The following is a 24,878-nucleotide window of genomic DNA, read 5'->3' as shown; positions in this document are numbered from 1 at the left end:
TAAATTTTGTAGATGAGCCTTCTTAGAGATGAAGGTTTTATTTCCTTTTAAGAAATTGAGGCTTTTAGATTAGCAGGGAAAACTTTGACTTCAACTGTGTTTCTCTCACTTTTAACTTTTTTTTTAAGATTTTATTTATTCATTTGACAGAGACAGTGAGAGCAGAAACACAAGCAGGGGAAGTGGGAGAGGGAGAAGCAGTTCCTGCCAAGCAGGGAGCCTCATGTACATGCAGCTCGATCCCAGGACCTCGGGATCATGACCTGAGCCGAGGGCAGACGCTAAGCAAATGTGTGACCCAGGTGCCCCCCCCCCCTTTTTAAATACTCTCCTAGTGGGGCACCTGGGTGGCTCAGTGGGTTAAGCCTCTGCCTTCGGCTCAAGTCATGATCTCAGGGTCCTGGGATCGAGTCCCGCATTGGGCTTTCTGCTCAGCAGGGAGCCTGCTTCCTTCTCTCTTTCTCTCTCTGCCTGCCTCTCTGACTGCTTGTGATCTCTCTCTGTCAAATAAATAAAATCTTTAAAAATAAATAAATAAATACTCTCCTAGTTAATTAAGTAGCTTAGAATGTAGAACTGAGATAAAATTTTTGTCTCTTTTTTGTTCTTTTAATTCTAAAGGTAGGTGAGTGGAATAGTTCATATTTTTTAATTGCTTTTTATTCTTACGACACTTTATTGACTTGAATATTTTGTAAGTTAATAAAGTATCTTCATCTCTTAGCAACTCAGATGAGCCAAACCTTTTTTACCTAATCTGAAAGCATTCTGTTGATGAAATACTGGCATATTAGTTGACAGTGGCATAAATGGAATATCTTCTTAAATTATATACAACAAAGAATTCTGAAGTGTGTTTGTGGTTTGTGTGTGTGTCCATCCTCCAACCTGATGGTACTCTAATGCTTTGTCTTGTGTTTGAATACCTGTTAGATTTTATAGCAATATTTTTTACTGGAGGAATTTTTTTAATCCCTTGGCATACTAGCTAATACCACTATACATTTTCCATTTCATCTGAAGCATTCATGAAACAGATTTGGGCCTGATGGCATTATCAGCTTACCTGTTTCTAATAAATAGAAAGTTAGTAGATTTTTTTTTTTAAGATTTTATTTATTTATTTATTTGACAGACAGAGATCACAAGTAGGCAGAGAGGCAAACAGCGGGGGAAGCAGGGTCCCCACTGAGCAGAGAGCCTGATGTGGGGCTCGATCCCAGGACCCTGAGACCATGACCCGAGCTGAAGGCAGAGGCTCAACCCACTGAGCCACCCAGGCGCCCCGAGAGTTAGTAAATATTATCAGTAGGTCAATTAGTTCATTGAGCTCTTTATCCTGAGCAGAACTTTTAAGACAGGGTTTGTAGTGCAAACATTCTGCCTTAGTTGGGGTAAAAACTCATAGATTGGCCTTTGCATTCTGATGTCCATTTAGAAGAGGTATCCTGAGGTGGAGATCTTTCTCCTACCTTGAAAATGCTGTTTTTTGTTTTGCCAGTATCATCTCTCTGTAGAGTACCTTCAGCTTTTCTGTTGACTAAGTATCATCACTTAGTCTGCTGTCCTTGGATCCTTCGTTCTATGGCTTTTGTTTCCTTACGTTCATTACTCTCTTTCATAATCATGTATGTAAGACCTTGTAAGAGTCATAACAATAATGAGTCCTGTGTGAAATAGGACAACTCCCATGTTTGTGCTGTTTGCATGTCGTTCTTACATTTACCCTCATTTGTCTTACTGTTTTACCTTCTCACGTATCTGTTGATCCAGGCACCGTACACACACAGATCTAGAAATACTCAAAAGTCAGAAAGTACGTGCATGCTGAAAGGTATGGAAATAGAAGTTACATTGCTCCCATACCCTACCCTGAAGCCTGAGCAGCTTCTCAGTACCAAACAGGTGGAAATGCTTTCCATGTGCTGTGGTATTATTCAACCTTCTTTTCTTCTCAAACACCTTACTGGTTTGTTTCGGACATTAAGTGCACACCGGCATAAGTGAATCGCCATGAGGCTGCAGGTGTTGTGACTACTTTTTTTTTTTTTTAATTAACATATAATGTATAATTAGCCTCAGGGGTACAGGTCTGTAAATCGTCAGGCTTATACACTTCACAGCACTCACCATAGCACATACCCTCCCCAATGTCCATAACCCCACCACCTTGTCCCTACTCACCTCCCCCTCACAACCCTCATCAACTTTACTTTTAATATGTAATTCTTTAGCACTACCCTGAGGAACGACATGTGGTTGAACGCCATGGGCGGGACACAAGTGGACCAAGGAAAGAGTGGCATGGTCCACCTTCTCAAGGGCCTGGCTATCACGATGCAAGGCGAATGGGTGATGGCCGGACAGGAGCAGGCATGATAAGCCAACACACGAGGTAAGTACTCAGTTAAGACTTCACTGCAACCATTCATCCAAACCTTTATCCTTCTTTAAAGGGCAGTATAGTTTCTGAGAGATTGAATTGCAACTAGTAACAGCCCTACTTCTTCCAGCACATTTCCCCATATTAACCCCAGATCTCCCAGAGATTATATGCAGGGCAGCGGATGTTAATTTGTTAGTTGATATTCTTCATTGTAAGTTCATCGATTGGCATTCTGCCATAGGGATTGAGATACAGGGATGTGTGTGCATCAGAATCTAGATGGAGAGCACTAACTTCACGTCGGAACGATCATCTTGTTCACTACTTGGCACTACTAAAGTCTTCGAATGGAAGAGAAGACTGAAAGTACATTCTGCTCCCTTCCTTCTCCAATAGCTCTAATGAAACTGTTGGATATTTCACTAACCCAAAGCCTGTTCATATTCTCAGAGGCGACCTTTATCTTCGCTGTGTACCAACATCCATCGTGGCCCCTCAGCCAGCAAGTCTTTGGTCTCTCCCTCTCTTCTGTGCCCTCTGTCTTTCCCATTCCCCTGTCTTGGAAGAGGGGGCGGGCTTGCTGATGCGACTTACTTCTTTGCTGTGGTCGGTTCTGCTGTCAGACTTGAGTGAGTGTTTATTGTATCTGCGCCTGCGTGGCCTCATCACTCATTCTGTCTTTGGTTTCAAAGGTTACCGGTGCCTTTTTTCTGGATACATCTGTATTCCTTTATTTTCAGCTGTCAGTCTCCTTGGTGGTTAAGCACTGTTGCTCACTGTGGCTTCTCTTTTTCGGCGGGCGGGGGGGGGCACTTCTCCATTTTCTCAGGCATCCGACTTTCTTTCTGCCCCTTTGGATTTCCTTTGCTGGCTCCTTCAGATAGTTGAACTTGAGACACTGCTCTTGATATTTAGCTCTATATTATGATCTTTATGTAAATGCTTTGCCGGCTGCATAAATTCTGGCAAAGTCATTCCTGTCCTGATTCAGTCCTTCATGTTCCGTGTGTTTCCGCCAGCTTCTTTTAATTTGCCAGTGCCACTGTGCATTTTGTTCACCCAGACTGGGCCTCATCTTTTATCTCCCTCCACTCCTAGCCTAAATTTCTAAATGTGGTTCCATTTAAGAAAAATAGTTGCAATAGCTATGCCATCTTCCTCATTTCAGCTTATCAAATTAGTGTTTTATCTTCTCTGTTACTCATACTCTTAAAAAATTTAACTATTTATTAGAACTGTGTTGTTGTACCATTATTTGCTCCAAAGCCAGTGAGCTGCCTCTCTGGTCACAGATCTAACCTGCCTTCCTCAGCCAGGGATTCAGACCTTTATGTCGTCTGATTTTACTCTCCTTAAGCTGCTTCACCATGAGTTTATCTCCCAAATTGGTTGTAGGGTGTTTTGATGGGTCTTTTTTCCTGTGTTGCTCATTATTACCTACTATGTTGCTGTTAAACATATTTTTTAAAAAAATCCATCCTCCTCCAAAAGAACTCCAGAAACAATTCTGTGGTGATGTCCTCTAGTTCAGAGGTTCAAATTCCTAGCTGATGCCGATGCTCCTGATCTGGGGATCACACTCAGAGCCTCTGGCTCCAGTCCATTCATGGTGCATCTCATCATTTGGCTCACTATGAAGTGAGAGTGCCCAAGTTCAAATCCTTGTTCCACCACTTATTAGCTGTGATCTTGGGCAAGTTGCCTAACCACCAGATGCCAGTTGCTTTACCAGGAAAGTGGGGTTAGTAATGGTCCTTACCTCACAGGACTGTTGAAAAGTGTAACTTATTTAATATGGGTAAAGTACAAAGAACCGTGCATGGTAAATGATAAGCACTTAATAAGTAGTAGCTGTAATTCTTTTGTTCTTGACAATTTTTTCTTTTAAACCTTTTTCAGTAATGCATCCCCAATTAATAGAATTGTACAAATCAGTGGTAATTCCATGCCAAGAGGAAGTGGCTCCGGATTTAAGCCTTTTAAGGGTGGACCTCCACGACGATTCTGAGAATTAGCTCTCTGCCATGGTTTCAAGATAATTTATTGAAATCTCCTGTAAACTTTACTTGACTACTTATGAAGAGGACCTCTGACTTGCTTGAGAGTTCTGTCAGACTTTTCTTTTTTTCTCATTTTTTAAAATTTAACATGATTGCTTTTCTCAATTTTGGAGAAGATGTTTAAATAGTTCCGTTGTAACTTTTACTAGTTTTGTGTATCATTCAACTTTTTTTCTTCCAGCACCGAAACACATTTGAAAAGATGGAATCCAAACCATTTTGTTTAACGCTGTGTGAATATAAAGAGTAGTTTGCAGGTGTGTGGTCGTAGTTTCATTTGCAGCATTAGCTCTGTGGTGTCAGGCTCTAGAGTTCCTTCTTGTCACCAAGCGTTTTCAGCCTCCATTTTGAAGGCTGTCTAAGCTTAAAAAAGTCTGCTGTCTAATTTTTAGAGAATAAGATTGTTCCTTGCATTTCTGAGTATTATGTAACCTATTTTTGCAGAAGGTACTGTTACATTAAGTGCATCTGTGTATCCTGGTTTAAAAAAAAATGTACTCTTTTTTGAAATAAACCTTCATATTCTGTATAGTTGCTAAAGCGTTGAGAACCTTTTTAACTGTAAAATGAGAGCTGATTTTCAGGTTAGTGTAGCAGCACACTTGTTCGGGTTTGCATGGTATGAAACCAAATAGATTCATGAAACCTTGGCCATGAGGTTTGTATCACTTGAGGTTTTTAGACTGAGTTGTGCAGGTAAGTGCACTTTTTTAGGTAATCTGCACTGTTTGGTGGATAAATTCCATCTCTGGGAATTGTGTGGGTACTAATGTTTCCATGTTCCCAACTATGTTGAGAACTGGAAAAAAACAAACAAACCCAGGTTCTAGCTTGATGAATCAGTTGGGTTTTGTAAATACTTGTATGTGGGAAGGCATTGTTGTCTTTTTGTGAAAATAAAAATCCACACCTGGAAGTGTATGTGTCTTTGTTTCCAGCTCTTTAGGTGTTAGTCCTCCAGCCCTTTCTGCAGTTAAACCCAAAGGAAGTGCCTAGGTTTAGAGCTATGAAGGCAGTCCTTCGGGCTTCGTTTTTGGAAATAAATCTCACTTTGATTTTCACTTCAGTAGCTGGGTAGTACGCTCTGGTGACGTGTTGGCGAGTTAACCACTAATCTTACAGCTTTTTTTTTTAAAAAGGCATCTTTTCTAGGAAAGCCCTTTGACGTAAATTCTGAATGCTACCTCTTAAGGCCTCCCTATTCCTTCCTATCAATCAGTGATGAATAACCCAAATGGTCTAGATTCTTGGATATTTGAGCGGTCTGGATGCTTATATAAAGCGAAAGATTGGGAATAAGGGATCACCCTGAGGCCACCTTTTGATTTGAGAAGTAGTCTTTGTAGGAGTTCCTGTAAATGTCCACGGGTGGCCACAGTCGGGTTCATGAGATGACTCAGACCCCTGAGTGGCATGCGCAGCCACCATGCTCTGCTCTTTGGCCTTTTGGGGAACTGGCGCTTCTGTATTGGTCTGGGTTTCGTAATCTTTTTGGCCCTTCTTAACCCCACAACTGACGATTTTAGTTTGTAAAGGTTGCTGGTTAAATAGAGAAATGCATTGGTACAGCAGGACAAAATTGGAGGTCTCCTGGGGTGAGCTAGGGCAGTGGTTCTCAGAACCAAATGCCTGGGGGTGGGGCCCAGGCATATTTTCCACAAAAATTCCCCCGGATGATTCCGATGTGCAGGTGGCATTGAGAATCACATAGCGTCCAGAGTAAGTAAACCAGATGCTCTTTGACAAACAGCCAGTAATTTTATGGGTGGGAGAGTTTTTCTCCTCACTACTCAAACAGATGTTATTTTGGTTTTAGAAACCCCGTCTTTTGCCAGTGGGAATGAGATGGTCTGATTAATGTAATTTTCTGATTAACTGATTAATAACTTAATACACTTGAACCACTCAGGAATGGGCAAAGGAGGACTTGTGCACCAACTTGTGTACAGAGCTTTCAGAACTGTCCTGGTTATGCTGTGAAATCTGAAAATTATTAATATTATATATTACTGTCATTTGTTTTCATTCTGTTAGCTAGAGGGTACCCAATGAGAAGGGTTTAAAAGGGTTTCAGCATAGTACCAAGATTGACAGACTAGATCAAGAGAAGTCTTGAGTCTGGTTCTGATCCTACTAGCTGAAGCATATAATTAAATCCTTATGGACCCCCATTTCTTTATCCCTAGATTTAATACCTTTATGATTCCTACTGTCCAACTTCCATTATAATAAAAATTCAAAATACAGGCAGCTCTGGGGGCACTTGGGTGGCTTGGTAGGTTAAGCATCTGACTCTTGATTTCGGCTCAGGTCACTATCTCAGGCTTTTGAGTTTGAGCCCCACATTGGCTCCAGGCTCATTGGGAAGTCTGTTTCTCTCCCCCTCCCTCTGGCCCTCCTGCTGCTTGTGTACATGTTCTCTCTCTAAAAAAAATACAGGCATCTCTGATCATTCAATCACAGGAAATCAAAGGGAAAAAATTTTTCTTACACAAGGTAATTATATGTGTGTTCTCCCCATATTTGATCTATATATTCAACATATTTTCATTCAAAATCCCAGCATGCTTTTTTGGTAGAAATTACCAGTCTGATTGTAAACCTTACATGGAAGTGCAAAGGAGTGAGATTAGTCAATAATTTTTAAAAACATAGTGTAATTCCTCCAAGTTGTTACTTAGCTGATTACTGGTGTCAGGTATAATATGAATGAGTGATTCATAGAGTCGTCACAGAAGTTACTGTTATATTGAGTACTTACATGTGCTGGGCATGTTACTAGGTAATTTACATGCATCAATTAATTTCCACAACAATGTTACGTTTTAGGTGTAGGTACTATTCTAAGTACTATTCTGTTGTATATGAATGGAAACTAAAGAAGTTTCCCCAAGGTAATAAAGATAGCAAGTGGTAGAACCAGGATTCAAACATAGGCAGATACTTAAATAAATAAGAACATCAAATCATTTCATCCAGTGTAGGGCATGTATGCAGGGGTGTGTGTAATGTTATAGGAAACCACATTTTGCATCAGCAACTTCAAGGGTAAAATTGCTCCTCGGGCTCATCAACACTTATTATTGTCAGTCTTTTTAATTTCAGCCATTTTAATTGGTGTATAGAACTATCTTGTGGTATTTACATTTCCCTGCTGGCTTTTGATGTCAAGTGTGTTTTCATGTGCTTATTGACCACTGATTGGTCTTTGTGAATTGTGTCTTCAAATACCCATTTTTTTAATTGTGCTTTTTGTCTTATGGAGTTGCAAGATCTCTTTATGTATTATGATTACCAGTCCTATATCATATATATATAGGGAATATTTTCTTCCAGTCTGTGGTTTTGCCTTTTCATTTCTTTCTTTTTTCTTTTTTTTTTTAAGATTTATTTATTAGCATGCTAGTGGGGGGAAGGGCTGAGGAAGAGGAGAGACTCTCAAGCAGGCACTCTTCTGAGCACAGAGCCTGATAAGGAGCTCTATCCTATATGACCCTCAGATCATAACCTGAACCTAAATCGAGATTTGGGCACTTAACCGACTGAGCCACCCAGGCACTCTTGCCTTTTCATTTTCTTAACGGTATCTTTTGAAAAATATTTGCTTTCTTTTTTTTTTTTTTTAAAGATTTTATTTATTTATTTAAGAGAGAGAGGTCAGAGAGCACAAGCACGGGGAGCAGCAGAGGGAGAGGGAGAAGGGGAAGCTCCTCACTGAGCAGCAAGCCAGATACAAGGCTTGATCTCAGGACCTGACCTGAAAGCACTTAACTGACTGAGCCCCCGGGCACTCGGCTTTTTCATTTTTATAATGGTATCTTCTGAAAAACAGTTTTTAGTTTTGATAAAGTTCAGTTTATCAATTTTTTTTCTTCCAAAAGTCAGGGCTATTTTTGCTCTAGGTAGAAATCTTTGCCTACCCCCAAGATCACAGGTTTTTCTCCTGTGTTTCTTCTTGGCCTTTTATAGTTTTAGCTTTTGATTTAGTTTTTACATTTAGATAAAATCCATTTCGGGTTCATTTACATATGGCATAAACTTAAGGGTTAAGGTATATTTTTTTCTATATGGAAATTTAGTTTCTCCAGTATAATTTGTTGAAAAGGCTATCTTTTTCCTAGAAATGACCTTAATCACCTTTGTTTTTCTTTTCTTTTTTTTTTTTAAAGTAGGCTCCACACTCAGTCTGGAGCATGAAGTGGGGTTTGAACTCACAACCTTAATATCAAGACCAGAGCTAAAGTCTAGAGTCAGGCGCTTAACCAACTGAGCCATCCAGGTGCCCCCTTAACATCTTTGTTTTAAAAAAAAAAAAAATCTTAAAATCTATATGTGTGAATCCACTTTGGGATTTTGTTCTGTTCTGTTGTTCTCTATGTCTGTACTTTTGTCACAAGCACCACACTGTCTTGATTACTGTAATTTTATATTAAATCTTAAAATCAGGTAATATTCTTTCAATGTTATTTATGTAATTCAAAATTATGTTGGCTAATCCCACTCCTTTTAATTTTTTAAAAGATTTTATTTATTTGACAGAGACAGATCACAAGTAGGCAGGGAGACAAGCAGCAGGGGGCAGGGAGCCGGCTCCTGGCTGAGCAGAGAGCCTGAAACGGGGCTTGATCCCAGAACCCTGAGATCATGACCTGAGGCAAAGGCAGAGGCTTAACCCACTGAGCCACCCAGGCGCCCGAATCCCACTCCTTTTAAAATCAGCATGATAATTTCTACAAAACGTGCTGGGATTTTGAATGAAAATGAGTTAAATACATAGATTAAATTTGGAAAGAACGGACATGTTAACAATATTGAATCTTCTAATCATAATTACTGTATCTCTTTATTTAATAGGCCTTCTTTAGTATCTTTTAGCCATGTGTTATAATTTTGATTGTGTAGGACATAATACATTCTTTGTTAGCATTTTTGATGCTATTGTAAATTGTATTTAAAGTATTTAATACTGTCCATTGCCAGTACATAGAAACATAATTGATTTTTGTGTATTGATCCTTGTATCTTTTTAAAAAAGATTTTAAGTAATCTACATCCAACGTGGGGCTTGAACTAACAACCCTGAGATCAAGAGTCTCATGCTCTACCGACTCAGGCGCCCTGACCTTTGTATCCTTTGACCTTGTTAAATTGACTTAATAATTCTACTAGCTTTGTAGTAGATGCCTCAGGGTTTTCCACATATACCATCGTGTCTACCATTGTGTCTCACGGAAACAAAGGTAGCATTAGATTCTTCTTAGCAATTTCAATGCCTTTTTCTCTCCTTGTCTTAACTGCACTGGCTAGTATCTCCAATAGAATGTTGAATAGGAGGTATCTGTTGAGGGCAGATATTATTGTATGGTTCCCAATTTTAGGAAGATGGCATTTAGTTTCTTGCCATTAAATATGATGTCACCTATGAACTTTTCATTTATACTCTTTATGAGGTTGAAGACATTACCATGTATTCTCAATATACTGGGAGTTCTTGTTATAAATGGATACTGAATTCTGTCAAAGGCTTTTGCTGTGTCTGTTGCAATGATCATATGGGCTTCCCCCTTCATTTTGTTAATATGGTGAATTACATTGATATTAAAATATATCAGCCTTGCTTAGTAGAGAAAATCCATATTTAGGTATGATTGATTGATGGATTTATATCTGTCTAATTGCCAGATATTGATTATAGCTGGGTCTGGTTTATTAAAATTTTAAGGATTTTTTTAAAACTTCTTACTGAGCTGTAATTCATATACCATCCAATTCACCTGCTTAAAGTGTGCAACTCAGTGATTTTAGTACTTTCATAGATCACCACAGTGAATTTTAGAACATTTTCATCGCCTCAGAAATGCTATACTCTGTCACCTCCTCACTCTCTCATTTCCCTGGTCCTCCCCAGTCCTAAGTATCCACTGATTTATTTTCTGTCTATATATAGATTTGGTAATGTGGGGCATCTTATGTAAGTGAAATCATATGTTATCTTTTGTGACTGGCTTTTTTCCAATTAGCATAATGTTATCAAGGTTCATCCATGTGGTAGCATGTTATCAGGACTTCATTTCTTTTTATGGTTTAATGAGTTTCTGTTGTGTGGATATGCCACATATATCCATTCTACAGTTGATGGACATTTGGTTTGTGTTTGCCTTTTGGTTTTATAAATAATACCGTTATGAACATTCTTGTACATGTTTTTATGTGGGCATATGTTTTCATTTCTCTTGGGTATATACCTAGGAATGGAATTGCTGGATCATATGCTAACTCTCATCGCTTGAAAATCTGCCGGACTGTTTTCCACATTTGCCCTTTCATTTTATATTGCCATCAACAGCATGTGTGGGCTCTGATATTTTCACTTTCTTACCAGAGCTTGCTTACCTTTTTCACCAGTCTAGTGGCTGTGAAATGGTATCTCACCGTGGTTTTAATTTACATTTCCCTGATGGCTAATGACCCTGACCATCTTTTCCTTGGCTTATAGGGCATTTGTACATCTTCATTGGAGAAATGTCTGTTTAGACCTTTTACCTATTTTTTAAAATTGTGCTATTTGCCTTTTTTGTTAATGAGTTGTAAGAATTCTAGGTAGAAGTCCCTGTTAGATGTGACTTGCAAATATTTTCTCCCATTCTGTGGATTGTCATTGAACTTACGGTACCCTCTAAAGCACAAAAGATTTTTTTGTTGTTCTTGTTTTTTATTTTAAGATTTTAAAAAATATATATATTTATTCAACAGTCAGAGATCACAGGTAGGCAGAGAGGCAGGCAGAGAGAGAAGGGGAAGCGGCTCCCTGCTGAACAGAGAGCCCAATGCCAGGCTTGATCCCAGGACCCTGAGATCATGACCTGAACCGAAGGCAGAGGCCCTAAACCACTGAGCCACCTAGGTGCCCCTGAAGCACAAAAGTTTTTAATTTAGACTTAGTACAGTCTATTTTTTTTTCTTACTGTTTGTGTTCTTGGTGTCATTTCTAAGAATCTTTTGCCAGAGCAGAAGTCATGAAAACTTACCACTGTGTTTTCTCCTAAGAGTTACACAGTTTTAGCTCTTATATTTAGGTGTATTATTTATTTTGGGTTAATTTTTGTATATGTAACAAGGTAACAGTCAAATTTCATTTTTGAAAAGACTATTATTATTTTTGAAAATATTATTTTGAAAAGACTATTAATCGAAGAGTTGTGACACCCTTGTCAAAAAACCGGTTGATCGTGGACAAATGATTCTATTTCTTGACTCTTAGTTCTCTTTCATTGATCTATTTCTCCTTTGTCGGTATCACACTACCTTTATTTTTGTTGCCTTATAGTGAGTTTTGAATTTTTTCTTTGTTGTGTTGTTTTTGTTTTGGTGGTGGTAAGAGTTTTGCATTATTTCCATGAAGAATAAATAGTCTGTAGTTCTCTTGTAATGTTTATGAGGGTAATGCCGTCTGCATAATGTGATAGAGAAATGTTTTTTCCTTTGTCTTTTTCTGAGAAAGTTTTACAAGATGGCATTTTTTCCTTAAATGCTTGATAGAGTAACTATCTGGGCATGGAATTTTCTTTTGTGGAGATGTTAAATTTATAAATTCAATTTCTTTTTTTTTCTTTTTTTTTTAGAGATTTTATTTATTTATTTGACAGAGAGAAATCACAAGTAGGCAGAGAGGCAGGCAGAGAGAGAGAGAGAGGAGGAAGCAGGCTCCCTGCTGAGCAGAGAGCCCGATGCTGGACTTGATCCCAGAACCCTGAGATCATGACCTGAGCCGAATGCAGCGGCTTAACCCACTGAGCCACCCAGGCGCCCTATAAATTCAATTTCTTAAATAGACATAAGACTATTAAGATTTCCTGTTTCTTTTTGAACCAGTTTTTATACTTTTTGTCTTTCAAGGAATTTATCCATTTTACATAAGTGAGCACATTTATTGGCAGAAAATTATTCACTATGTTACCTTTTCCAATCTGTAAGATTTGTAGTGATACCACATCTTCCATTTCTGATACTGGAAATTCTTTTCTTCTTTCTTTTTGTCTCAGTCAGTCTGGCTAAAGTAATTGTCAGAGGGTTTTTTTTATCCCCCAAGGACCAGCTTTTGGTTACATTGATTTTTTTTTTAATCTTTTGTCTATTTTCTACTCATTTTTTCTGATCTTATTCTTTGTTATCTTCTGCTTGTTGGGGTTTAATTTGCTCTTTTTCTCTCCTTAAGGTAGAAAGTTTGATCATTTTTATAGGCCCTTCTTTTCTAATTAATTGTTTTATAGATTTAAAGATTCTTCTTTAAAGATGGTCGGCACAATATAAAAACACTTGGATAAATTAAAGGCAGAACTCTGTTACTTAAGTTTTGATCGAGTAAAAGCTCCCATGCGGTGCAGCACAAAAGTTGCACCCAGGAACATTGGTAACAGCAAATTAGAGAAGTAAGGGGCAGCTTAGATATGGCAAGTAGGATGAGGTTAGCTAGGTTTCATGGGCTCCCCTGAGGATCATCTATTTTAAATAATTTCACTTGGCAGCATAGGGACCTTAGTTGTCTGGTACCTGGCCCCAGGTTAATTAGAGTTGGGTGCATAGTGCCCCAGAGTAGAAGAGCTCAGTAAGGGAATTGGCTAGGGTGTGGACTCAGCCACTCAAGAAGGGAAACTGACTTGCTACTTAGGCCCTTTAAATTGGGTCAAGAGCATTTTTAACTTTTAGAGCTATTTCCTAAGGAAATGAAGTATAGATCTTAAGGAGCTATTTGCATGTCTGTGTTCACTACAACATTATTTATAGTAGTCAAGACCTGGAAACAACCTAAATGTCTATTGATGGATAAAGAAAATGTGTGTGTGTATACATACTACACAATGGGATATTATTCAGCCTCATAAAAGAAGGTAATCTTGCCATTTGGGATCACATAGGTGAACCTAAGGGACTTCATGCTAAGCAAGCCAGACACAGACAAATACTACATGATCTCACTGATACGTAGAATCAAATAGTCAGTTTAATAGAAGAAGAGAGTCTAGTGGTGGTCAGTAGGACGGGCGGAAGGGGGAGATAGGGACGCGTCAGTCAAAGGGTACAACATAGTGACTCTAGGTAGTACTGTATTGTATACTCGACTTTTGTTAGTAGATCTTAAGTGTTCCTACAAAAGAAAGGAAGAAAGGAGGGAGGAAGGGAGGGGAAGGAGAAAGATAGAGAAATGGTAACTGTTGAGTTGATGCTTATGTTAATTTGCTTGATTGTGGTGATCATTTCACAATGTATACATGTCAGAACAAGCTGTCCACATAGGTATTCAGTATGTTACTTATACCTATGTGTTCATTCTACCTCAAAAAGCTGAAGAAAAAAAGTATTTTTTTTTTTAAGGTTTTATTTATTTGACAGAGAGAGAGAGTCAGTGATAGAATACGGGCTGGGAGGAGAGGGAGAAGCAGGCCCCCTGCTGAGCAGAGAGCCCGATGCGGGACTCGATCCCAGCACCCTGGGATCATGACCTGTGCCAAAGGCAGACACTTAACCAACAGACCCGCCTAGGTGCGTGCTTCTGAAGAAGTTTTTAAAGATAAAATTTAAAAATATATATTAAAATTGACGTCTCAATGTCTTGACCTCAGTTTTGAGCTCCGTTACTTTGGGTATTTGTTCTAAATAGTAGAGGAGAATTTGAGATGAGTTGTCTTGAATAACCTAGCAAACATAAGGTGAAAAAGGAAGAAAAGAAGAACAAGGAACCCTTGCAGATTAGCCCAAAACCAAGTTGCCCATTTATATGGCATTAGCCGTGAAAACCAGTCTGAATTTCTGGGGTCTCTAACAATATCTTGGTGGACTTGTCATGTGTGTTAAAAGCCTCAGTTATCTTCTTCATGACGATACTATCTTGGTGTTATTGCTTGGGTCAAGGTGGCAGGTTCTGCAGTTACGTTGTTGAAGGGAATGAGCTGGTAGTTCAGTAAGATGTATTTCGATGTTAGTGGTATTTGTTGTAACCAAGGGGAAGGGGTATTTGTGGTGGCAGTCGATGGAGATACAGGGTGAGAGGGTCAGGGGGCAAGCCAGAGTTGGGAGGAGTAGGAGAATGCAATGGGGAGCGGGAGCTCCTGTCCCTAGGGAGTTGAGGGGTAGACGTATAGGCAGTTGTACACTGGGGAAAGCATTAATTTCCATTAATTTTTAGATGGTAGTAAACTCTCCAAAATTTCCCCTTAGGCATGGGAGTATTAGGGCCGGAAGCAGAGTGTACATGAGGATCGTGGGCTAAGTGAACAGCAAGCTCAAGAAGCATCATGGAATCCCTCCTGTTAAGGAGGGAAAGTAATAAGTGACCTACATCTCATTTGTTGGTAGCTTAGCAGAGGTGGCCCATGGGCATTGCTTCGCCAGAGGTCTCAGGGCCTGGAGGGCAGTCCTCTCCAATGGTGAGATCTTGGACAGCGGTGATGGTGTCCAAGGCGGTGTCCAATGCACGGTGAACTCCGGGGCCAGAGCAGTATAACTGGGACGTGGGACTGGTGTATCCTTTCCAAGTGGATACCCACTCAGATTGATATGGGTCGTGGTTTTCTTGTTTGTTTTTGCTATTTTGAGTGTTTTATTTTCTGAGAACAGAAATTACAAAATTGAACCAAGAGGAAGAAAGCAAACTAAAATTCTGAGAATCTGATTGACCATTTAATCCTTCAAAAATCACTAACTCTAGGGGCGCCTGGCTGGCACAGTGGATTGAGCCTCCTTCACTATTTCAGCTCAGGTCACGATCTCAGGTCATGGGATCAAGCCGGACCTCGGGCTTGCCTGTGCTCGCTCGTTCTCTTAAGTAAATCTTTAAAGTCGCTAACAGTTTTAATATCAGTGCCTTAATTTTACATCCACAAAGCTAATTACAATACACTGTAATGAATTTTGTCTTTTTTTTTTCCTGTTTTTAATTTAATTTAATTTTTGCATCAGAGGGTTGTCCTTCATACAACCTGTAATATACTAAGACCAGACTGCTTGTCAAATTTGAAGGCAGTGTTGGGCCCGCAAGCTCGACTTGCAAGTATCTGTTAAGTGCCGGAGCTTTGTGGGTGTCCAGCTAGAGAGAGCGATGGCGGCACCCCCGGGACTGCCGTGGTGGGGCCAGAGTACCTGAAACCCGCTGGCACCATCAAACGCCTCAGGGAGCGTGGCCGAATCCAGAATCTCCCCAAGAGCCCAAGGCTTTGCCCGCACAGGCCATGAGTGGGGTTTTGCCGAGAATAGATCTGACACCTCTTGGCCTGACGTGCGTGCACCTCGGTGCTATGGTGTCACATCGTCCCTCAGCATAGCATCTCTGCGGCTGAGGTGGTTGCAGCTGCAGCGTTCAGCCGTGTGCGGGCCCTCCAGCTGAGCCAGCTGCCGTGGGCGTTTTGTTCCGTGCATTGGTTTGACGGTGGGCAGGCAAGCTGGCAGGGCCTTTGGGCTGCAGAGCTGGTGTGAGCCACACTCCAGTCACGGGGGCCTCAGCATCTGCTCGGTGTGGCGGGAACCGTGACTGACTTGGAGGCTTTGGGCCTCCGGGTTGCAAACCAGTGGTGTGCTGCCACTCCTGACAGGCTTCTGCTGCCCGATGCTGGAGTATTACCAAGAGGGGGCTTCTCGGTTCACTGGTGTGGGACATGGTGTTGCTTTTATTATGATTATCTCTCAATGTGATTTTCACTTGCAAAGCAGGATTTTCTGTCTCCCTTCTTGATAGTCCACACTGTCCGTGGCAATGCCCCGGACAGATAATTTTGGAGGCTAGACAGGCCCTCTTTAAAGATAGGAAAGGGTATCGGAAAGTTGTTTAGTTAGTGTAAGGTGTGAATTATCCAAGGAGCCTTACATGAAGAAAGAATAAGGCCTGGGGCAAGATTGAGACCCACATAGGGGGTCCATTTGCAGACTAGAGTTTAAAAAGAAGCTATTTGAAGAGACCATTATATCTCATTTAACTGGCCATCGGGGACCTGTTGGGAAGATCAAAGTTCAGTTGAATGCCTTTTCTAAGAGGGCACTGTCTAGTTTCAGAAGTGAAATGTGTGTCTTGGTAACTCAGTAATGTCTGGGACTCTGAAGGGGATGAGGAGTGTCTGGTGAGGCCTTGTACTTTGGCCTTAGTGTATAGAGAGGCATGTGTGACTCTGATTTGTTTCATGGGTATCTGTGAGGCCAGAGATTTGGAATTCTTTACCTTGAGAGGACTTTTAGGCAGTGACCCCAAAGTTTGTAAAAATGTGCAGTGGGTGCTAAGATGATTGCCTGAAATTTGGCCACTTTTGCCCACTCTTGTGTCCTCTGTCCTGCCCTTTATCAGGGGCATCTTGGTTAAGAGATGAAAGCAGCAACACCGCACTGGGCTCCCTCCTCTATGGTGGTGGCCATGCTGTGTGTTCGCTGTTCACTCAGTTAATTCCAAGCAGCCTCCCCAGGTAGTCCAAGGTCCGGAGGAGGGATGACGTCTGGTAAGGAGCTGAGAACAAAGGAGACCATTTATCTTGCAATCAGAATAAGCCACAGGGGCCACATTTATCTCTATCCTACAAGGGGGCCTCAGTAGCAGTGTTGAGCTTGTGGGGTGCCTGCTGCCGTGACCCAAGGCATGGTGGGCATCTGGGTACAGAGGGTCATAGGCTCGGGGTCTTGTGGGAGCCACTCTTTCCAGGGTATCCTCAGGATGTGGCCAGCAATTTCTGCTCTGGTGGCATATAGCATGAGACTGAGAGGGGTACTTTCTGGCATCAGAAGCCTATGGGCAACTTAAGGCCATCATAAGTGGTCCAGAGACCGGGAGGTAAGAGGGGAGGTTGTCAAAGCCCCTGCAGTGGAGTCTCCAAAGGTACTAAAGGGAAGTGCCTGTTGATTTTCATTTGGATAGATTCTAGGGCCTTTTGTTGGGGGGAGCCCCATTTAAGATGGACTGATTTGTAAGTAGGAGCATCAGTGAGGTTAAGCAATCCTTGAAATGAGAATTACATTGCTTCTGGAACCCAAAAACGAATAAAAACATTGACTTGTATGTCTTTAATAAGTGTGTCAAATGAATCTCCTTGGAGATGGATGTCATCAAATTAAGATAATGCCTGTGCCCCTGGAGAAAGGTAAATGCAGTTAGGAGGTTTTCTGCGAAAACTGTGTGTGATGGCAAAGCTGCTGAGGTATCCCATGGGTGGTCTAGTCACAGTGTATTGGGTTCCTTTGAAGCTGAAGGCAAACTGGCCGAGGGGCTGTGTGAACAGGCCCTAAGTTGAACATCTTGGCTGGTTTCTGATTGGATGACATTAGTAATTTCAGTGATACTGGGTATTGAGGATGGGGCCTTCATGGGTGGGCCCACAGCATTTAAGAGTGCAGTGATCCCGCAGGAGGCATCATCCATTCTCCTAGATTTAAGAACAGGCAGAAGTGGGCTATTATGTAGAGAAGCAGTAGGAATAATCACCCATTCATCAGTTGGGTCATATAGAAGTTTCCATACTTGAAGGACCTATTTTACCCCTCTTTGGGCCATATTAACTTTTTTTTTTTTTTTTTTTTTTTGGAGAGAGGGGGAGTGTGTGGGGAAGGGGCAGAGGAAGAAGGAGAAGCAGACTCCACCAGGCAGGGAGTCTGACGCAGGGCTCAATCCCTGGGATCATGACCAGAGCTGAAGGCAGATGCCTAACTGACCCAGCCACCCAGGTGTCGCCCTATTAACGACTTTAACCCGGGATCTGTGGGGTCCTGTTTTGTCAAACCAGTTTGTAAGTGTCAAAGATACTGTGGAATATTTTAGGGCAGTGGGTACTCTGGCTACGGGAAAGGCAAGGTTGTAGTTAAAATGAGGCATACCTATGTTTTCTCTATATTTAGTTGCTCTCTTCAGATTATCGGGGTGCTATATTCAGATTTGTCTTCAGGTGTAACTGAAATCGGAGTCCCAGTATTGAGTCCCTGAAGTTGTACTACTTGGTGTATTTTATTATTAAAAACAATTTTTTTTTTTTTTTAATTTAAAGAGTAAGGGGGGGAAGCAGAGGGAGAGGAACAAGCAGACTCTGCACTGAGCACGGAGCCTGTTGTGGGGGCTCTATCCCAGGACCCTGAGATCTTGACCTGAGCCGCAGTCAAGAGTAGGACACTTGTGTCTAGGTGACTCAGTCGTTAAGTGCCTGCCTTCAGCTCAGGTCATGATCCCAGGGTCCTGGGATGGAGACCCCCATCGGGCTCCCAGCTCTGTGGAAGGTCTGCTTCTCCCTCTTCCACTCCCCCTGCTTGTGTTCCCTCTCTGGCTGTCTCTCTCCCTGTCAAATAAATAAAACCTTTAAAAAAAAAAAAAAAAGAAGAAGAGCGGGACACTCAACTGACGGAGCCACCCAGATGCCCTGAATTGGCATATTTTAGTGCATATTAAGTTACTTTAGAACCTCTATGTTGTACAGGCATAAGACCTCTAATTGCTGCTATTTTTGTTACGCAAATTCTCCCAGTAAATTTTGGGTTTCCATTTGGCTCAAATGATGAAACTTTCTTTTTTTCTTTCTTTTTAAGGTTTTATTTATTTATTTGACTGGGAGAGAGAGAGCCAGAAAGTACAGTGGCAAAGGGAGGAGGTGCAGGGAGCCCAATTCGGGGCTTGATCGGGATCATGACCTGAACCAAAGGCAGGCGCTTAACCAGCCGAGCCAGGCAGGCTCGCCTGGAACTGTTTCAATTTAATAGTACGTGTGTGTCCACATTCTTCCATTTTATTGGTTTTTCCAGTATCCAGGTTTTCCTTCTTTCTTTTCTTTTACCGTTCTTTCCTTTTTTCCTCCCACTCACTCACTCCTCCCTTTCTCTCTTCATCCCTCCCTCCATCATTGGATGTGGCTGGGGAGGGGCAGAAGTTCTTATTCATCATTCTCCTCTGGAGAGGCTCAAATCAGTATTGTTGTGGTTAGGGACCTCCCTCTTAGTGATGGCTGTAGAGTTTAAGTACTTGGGGCTAAAGTTCGATTTGAGTTGATGCCTTGGTTGTGCCACCTGGGTACTATGGGTATTTTCTCCTATAACTGAAAATTAGATTTTTCATTGCAATTTCAGTGCAGCATAGAGTGCTGGCCCCACAGCCCAGAGGTTGACGGACGGATGGAAACTTCTTTGCTACAGATTTGCCATTTCCCATATGAAGAAAGCCATGGTTTTCAGTTTCTCTATTTGGAAAATGGAGGAGAGAAGACACGGCCTGCTCCTAAATGGCTCTTTCCTTCCCAGGCTTCCCAGTCCACCTCCAAGGGATTTGGGTTGGGACTTAGAGCTCTAGGAGCCACTTCTTGGGACAGTGCAGTGAGCCTCTTGGCTGAAGTATCAGTGCCCTGGCCTCTGTTACGCAGTGGAACTTCCTAAAACCCAAACACACGGTCTAGGAGTCTTGCCTCATTCAAGCCATTGGGTAACCTTGGGAGGTTATGCTGGGGGGTTGGCGTGGGGGTACAGGGATAGGATATTCCTTCCCTAGCCTGTTCCTTGCATTTAATGGTTGCTTAAAGATTTTATACTTATCACTGGTTACAGCAATTTGGTTATGACGTATTTTGGTGTGTATTTTCTACTTGTGGTTTGTTGTTTTAATCAAATTGGAAATTCTGGCCCTTTTCCCCCCCTATCTTGTTTTTACACTCTCTTACTCTAAGACTTCGTTTACATGTAGTTTTGACTTCCCTCAGAAGTCACTGAGCTTTCTTTATTTTTATTTTTTTTATTCATTTTATCTTTGCGCTTTCATGTTTACCAGTCTTTTCTTTCTTTCTTTTTTAAGATTTTATTTATTTTATTTGACAAAGACAGACAGAGTGGGAGGGGCAGAGGGAGATGCAGACTCCCCGCCGAGCAGGGAGAACGATGCTGGGCTTGAGCCCAGCACCCTGGGATCATGACCCGAGCTAAAAGCAGACGCGAAACTGACTGAGCCACCCAGACGCTCCTACCAGTCTTTTCTACTGCTATGTCTATCCACTGTTAATCTTATTATGTGAAAGTTTTATTTCATACATTTTTTTTTTAAGATTTTATTTATTTATTTGACAGAGATCACAAGTAGAGAGGCAGGCAGAGAGAGGAAGGGAAGCAGGCTTCCTGCTGAGCAGAGCGCCTGACGTGGGGCTCCATCCCAGAACCCTAGGATCAGGGCCTGAGCCGAAGGCAGAGGCTTTAACCCACTGAGCCACCCAGGCGCCCCTCATACATTGTTTTTTAATCTCTGTGGGTTTTTAAAAAATGAGTTTGATTTCCCTCTTCATTATATCGTTTGCCTTTGAATGTATGATTACAGTTCCTGTCTGCTAATGTAACATTTCTTACCATTTCTTTTATTTGAATTTTCTCCTGGTTGGGGATCATCTTGGGTTCTGGCATCTCTAACAACTTTTTATTGGATACTGGGCATTATGATTACTATGTTGTTGAATGTCCAGATTTTGTTGTTTCCCTTCAAGAAGTGAAGGCATTTAAGTTATTTGTTGATCAGTTTGACAGATTTGAGCCTTGTTTATAGATTCTTATGGTGAAACTAGAATAGATTTCATTTAAGAGATAGTTCAGTCATAGTCCTGTGGGATAGCCTTGATGTGGTTGACAGTGAATGCCCTAGTTGACCACTCACAGCTCAAGGCTTCAGTTGGTTGAAACTTGAACTTCTTGCCCTGGATAACTCTGGGAATTGTTCAGTTTAAAACCCGATACAGGGATGCCTGGGTGGCTCAGTTGGTTAAGCAGCTGCCTTCGGCTCAGGTCATGATCCCAGGATCCTGGGATCGAGTCCCGCATCGGACTCCTTGCTCGGCAGGGAGCCTGCTTCTCCCTCTGCCTCTGCCTGCCTCTCTGTCTGCCTGTGCTCGCTCACTCTCTCTCCCTCTGTCTCTGACAAATAAATAAAAATCTTTAAAACAAAAACAAAAACAAAAAAAAACCCGATACATATTTTTTTGCTCAACCACATGAGTTGCATTTCATATGTGTTTGGCGTAATACCAAGCAAAGATTAAAGGTTATACGGAGCTCCTTTTCTGTATAGGTCCCTTCTTCCTAGAGCTCTGTCCTGCAGCCAACTACCCGTCAGTGTCCATGAACTCCCACCTCCGTCTTGTCATGCTCAGCGTTCTGGGCTCTATTTGAGTTTCCCTCCTTCTACCACTGTTAGGAAAATGCATCTAGGCAGGAAGATGGAGCAATCAAAGAGCTCACTTCTCTCATTCTCTTCTCTCGGGTAACAGCCCTGCTGTGTCCACTGTCCATTGTTTGAAACAGTTCCTTTATGTATTTTGTCTAGTTTTCTATTATGATGGAACAAATGTGACCTTTGTTATTTTATCCTTTATTGGTAAATAGTGACTCAAAATAAATTATACATAAATACTTGGTAAATACTGACTTTTATCTTTTATTGATAAATAGTGACACACAATAAGTCACACATAAACACTTGGGAAATATTGACATATACAAGTATGTATCTCCATGAACTGCCACAATTATCAAAATAAAGAACATCCATCATTCCCAAGGTTCCTTTTGCCCCTTACCATCCATTCCCATTCCATCCTCATGCAGCCACTGATCTACTTTTAGTCCAGTAGATTAGTTTGTATTTTGTAGAATTTTATAGGAGTGGAATCATAAATATTGATGCATTTTTATCTGGCTGCTTTTACTTACCATACTTTGTGATTCATTCATATTGTTGCATGGATCAGTAGTTCATCCCTTTATATGGATGACTAGCTCACCTGGTAATGAACATTTGGGTTACTCTCAGTTTTAGGCTCTTTCAAGTTACTCTGAGTATCTGTGTAGAAATCTTTGCATGCACATAGGCTTTCATGTCTCTTGGGTAAATCAGAGTGCAACAGCTGGGTTGTACGGTAGGTGTTTATGTTTGACTTTTTAAAGATCGCCAAACTGTTACTCCAAGGCATTCTTGTCAGTTGTGAGAGTTCCCGTTGTTTCACATCTTCGCCAACATTTGATATTGCCAGTTTAAAAAATTTTTTTTCTAGTGGGTGTGTAGTGGTATCTCATTATGGTGTTAATTTGCATTTTCCTATGACTAAAGATGCTAAGTGTCTTTTCATGTATTTATTTATTATCTGTATGTTTTCTTGGTAAAGTGTCCATGCTTTTGCAAGTTTTTCATATTTTTCCTTATTGAGTTGTAAGATTTCTTGATATAATACATGTCCTTTGTTAATATATATTTTGGAAGTATTTTCTCTTCAGTCCTTACCTTGCCTTTTCATTTTCTTAAGTGTTGTTGGGCGAGCACAAGTTTTAAATATTGATGAAGTCTAATGTATTGGCAATCATGTTCACAGATAAGAAATTAAATACTGCAATGTAATTACTTCTCAGACTGATGTACAGATTCAAAACAATCCCAATCAAAATTCCATAAGGCTTTTCTTAAAGAAATTGGCAGGTTCATTTTTAAATTATATAGAAATGCAATATTTTAAAGTTATATAAAAATACAATTATATAAGAACTATAATAGTCAAAACAACCTTGAAGTTGTAGAAAAAATTCTAATTACTCTTGCTACCTGACTTCAAGACATTTTATTCAGCAACAAGAATCAAGATGTTATGGTACTGACATAAAGATAGAACAATAGATTAAGATTATCCAGACAATGAAAACCTGAACGTTTAGTTAATGATTTTGACAAAAGTGCCAATATAATTAAATGGGAAAATATAATTTTTTCAACAAATAGGACTGAACTAATAGAACACCATATAGAAAAATGAACTTAAGGGACACAAGCATCATAAGGCAGTGTGGGTCCTTTCTTTTTTCTCTCCCCTTGATTGTACAACTCATCAGACATCCATAACTGGGACAGAAAGTGCCTCTAGCCAGAAGGGAATGGCATGATATATTCAAGATGCTGAAAGAAATATTCCTGCAACCAAGAATACTCCATCCAGCAAAGCGCTATATCATTCAGAATAGAAGGAGAGATAAGCAAAAATTAAAGAATTTCATCACCAATAAACCAGTCTTACAGGAAATATTAAAGAGGACTCTTTGAGTAGGAAGGAAAGACCATAAATAGAAGAAAAGTAGGAAGCACAAAAGCAGCAAAATTAAGTATATCTATAAAAATTCGTCAAGGGATCACAAAATAAAAGGACTGGAAGTGGGAGGAGGGGGAGTAAAGAACGGCTTCACACTTACGCGGCATAAACTTAATACAGACTGCTGTAGGCATAAGGTATCGTATCGACCTCATGGTAACCACACATAGAAAAACAGGGATGTGCAAAAAAAAGAAAGGAAAAGGAATCTAGGTGTATCTGTAAAGAAAGCCAGGAAACTATGAAGGAGCATAAGAAGAAATAACTATAAAAACCACCAGAAAACAAATAACAAAATGGCAATAAGTACATACCTATAATAATTATTTTGAAAGTAAATGGACTAAACACTCCAGTCCAAAGACATAGGGTGACAAAATGGGTAAGAAAGGAAATTCTATCCGTACACTGCATACAAGAGACTTCCTTTCAGAACCAAAGACTCCTGCAGATAGAAAGTGAAGGGATGGAAAAGTGTTCATCATGCAAATGGAAGTGAAAATAAAGCTGGGGTGGCAATAATTTTATTGGACAAAATAGACTTTTTAAAAAATTAACATATGTTATTTGCTTCAGGGGTAGAGGTCTGTGATTCATCAGTCTTACACAATACCCAACACCACCACAAACACATCCCCTACCCAATATCCATCACCCAGACACCCCAGACAGAATAGTTTAAAACAAAGACTGTAACAAGAGGCAAAGATGGGCACTATATCATCATAAAGGGAACAACTGAACAAGAAGATATGCCACTTGTAAATAGTTATGCACCCAACATGGGAGCACCCAAAAACAAAGAAGCTAATAACAAACATAATGAACTAATCAATAATAATACAGTAATAGTAGGGGATTTTTATACCCTATTTACTTCAATGGATAGATCATCCAAATAGAAAACCAACAAGGAAACAGTGGCTTTGAATGATGCATTGAAACAGATTAATCTGTTTGACAGATACCAGCAGAACATTAAAATATAGAATACACATTCTGTTCAAATGCATATGGAACATTCTGCAGAGGAGATCACATGCAAGGCTAAAAGTGAAGTTGTGAAAAAAAAAAAAAAATGAAGTGCTTTCTGACCACAACACTGTGGATTCAGAAATCAACCACAAGAAAAAGTACAGAAAGAATACAAATATATGGAGGTTAAATAGCATGCTACTGCACAGTGAATGAACCAACCAAGAAAGTGAAGAGGAGATAAAAAAAATACATGGAGACAAATGAAAAAAACAAAACAAAACAAAAAAACCAAACCATCCAAAATCTTTGGATTGCAGCAAAAGAGGGAAGTTTGCAGCAATACAGACC

At 40.5% G+C, this 24,878-nt stretch overlaps 1 protein-coding gene across 8 annotated transcripts in view; it reads left to right on the top strand.

Moving 5' to 3' along the window:
- The window catches only part of SLTM (SAFB like transcription modulator), a 61,777-nt gene extending 38,960 nt beyond the window's left edge, over window positions 1-22,817 (top strand). For 7 of the 8 annotated variants that reach the window (XM_059372026.1, XM_059372025.1, XM_059372024.1 and 4 more), the window contains 2 exons: window positions 2,235-2,395; window positions 4,286-5,362. In XM_059372026.1, the coding sequence (XP_059228009.1) occupies window positions 2,235-2,395; window positions 4,286-4,394 (270 nt within the window). In that variant the 3' untranslated portion in view covers window positions 4,395-5,362. Of the gene's footprint in view, window positions 1-2,234; window positions 2,396-4,285; window positions 5,363-19,521 lie in introns of those variants that run through there. The other variant, XM_059372021.1, reaches the window with a different exon arrangement.
- The last annotated feature ends 2,061 nt before the right edge of the window (window positions 22,818-24,878 follow it).

The sequence above is a fragment of the Mustela nigripes genome, chromosome 13 (genome assembly GCF_022355385.1).
Source record: "Mustela nigripes isolate SB6536 chromosome 13, MUSNIG.SB6536, whole genome shotgun sequence".
NCBI classification, from domain to species: domain Eukaryota; kingdom Metazoa; phylum Chordata; class Mammalia; order Carnivora; family Mustelidae; genus Mustela; species Mustela nigripes.
The sequence above is the reverse complement of the archived record's forward strand: the minus strand, read 5'-3'. Positions and strand labels throughout refer to the sequence as shown.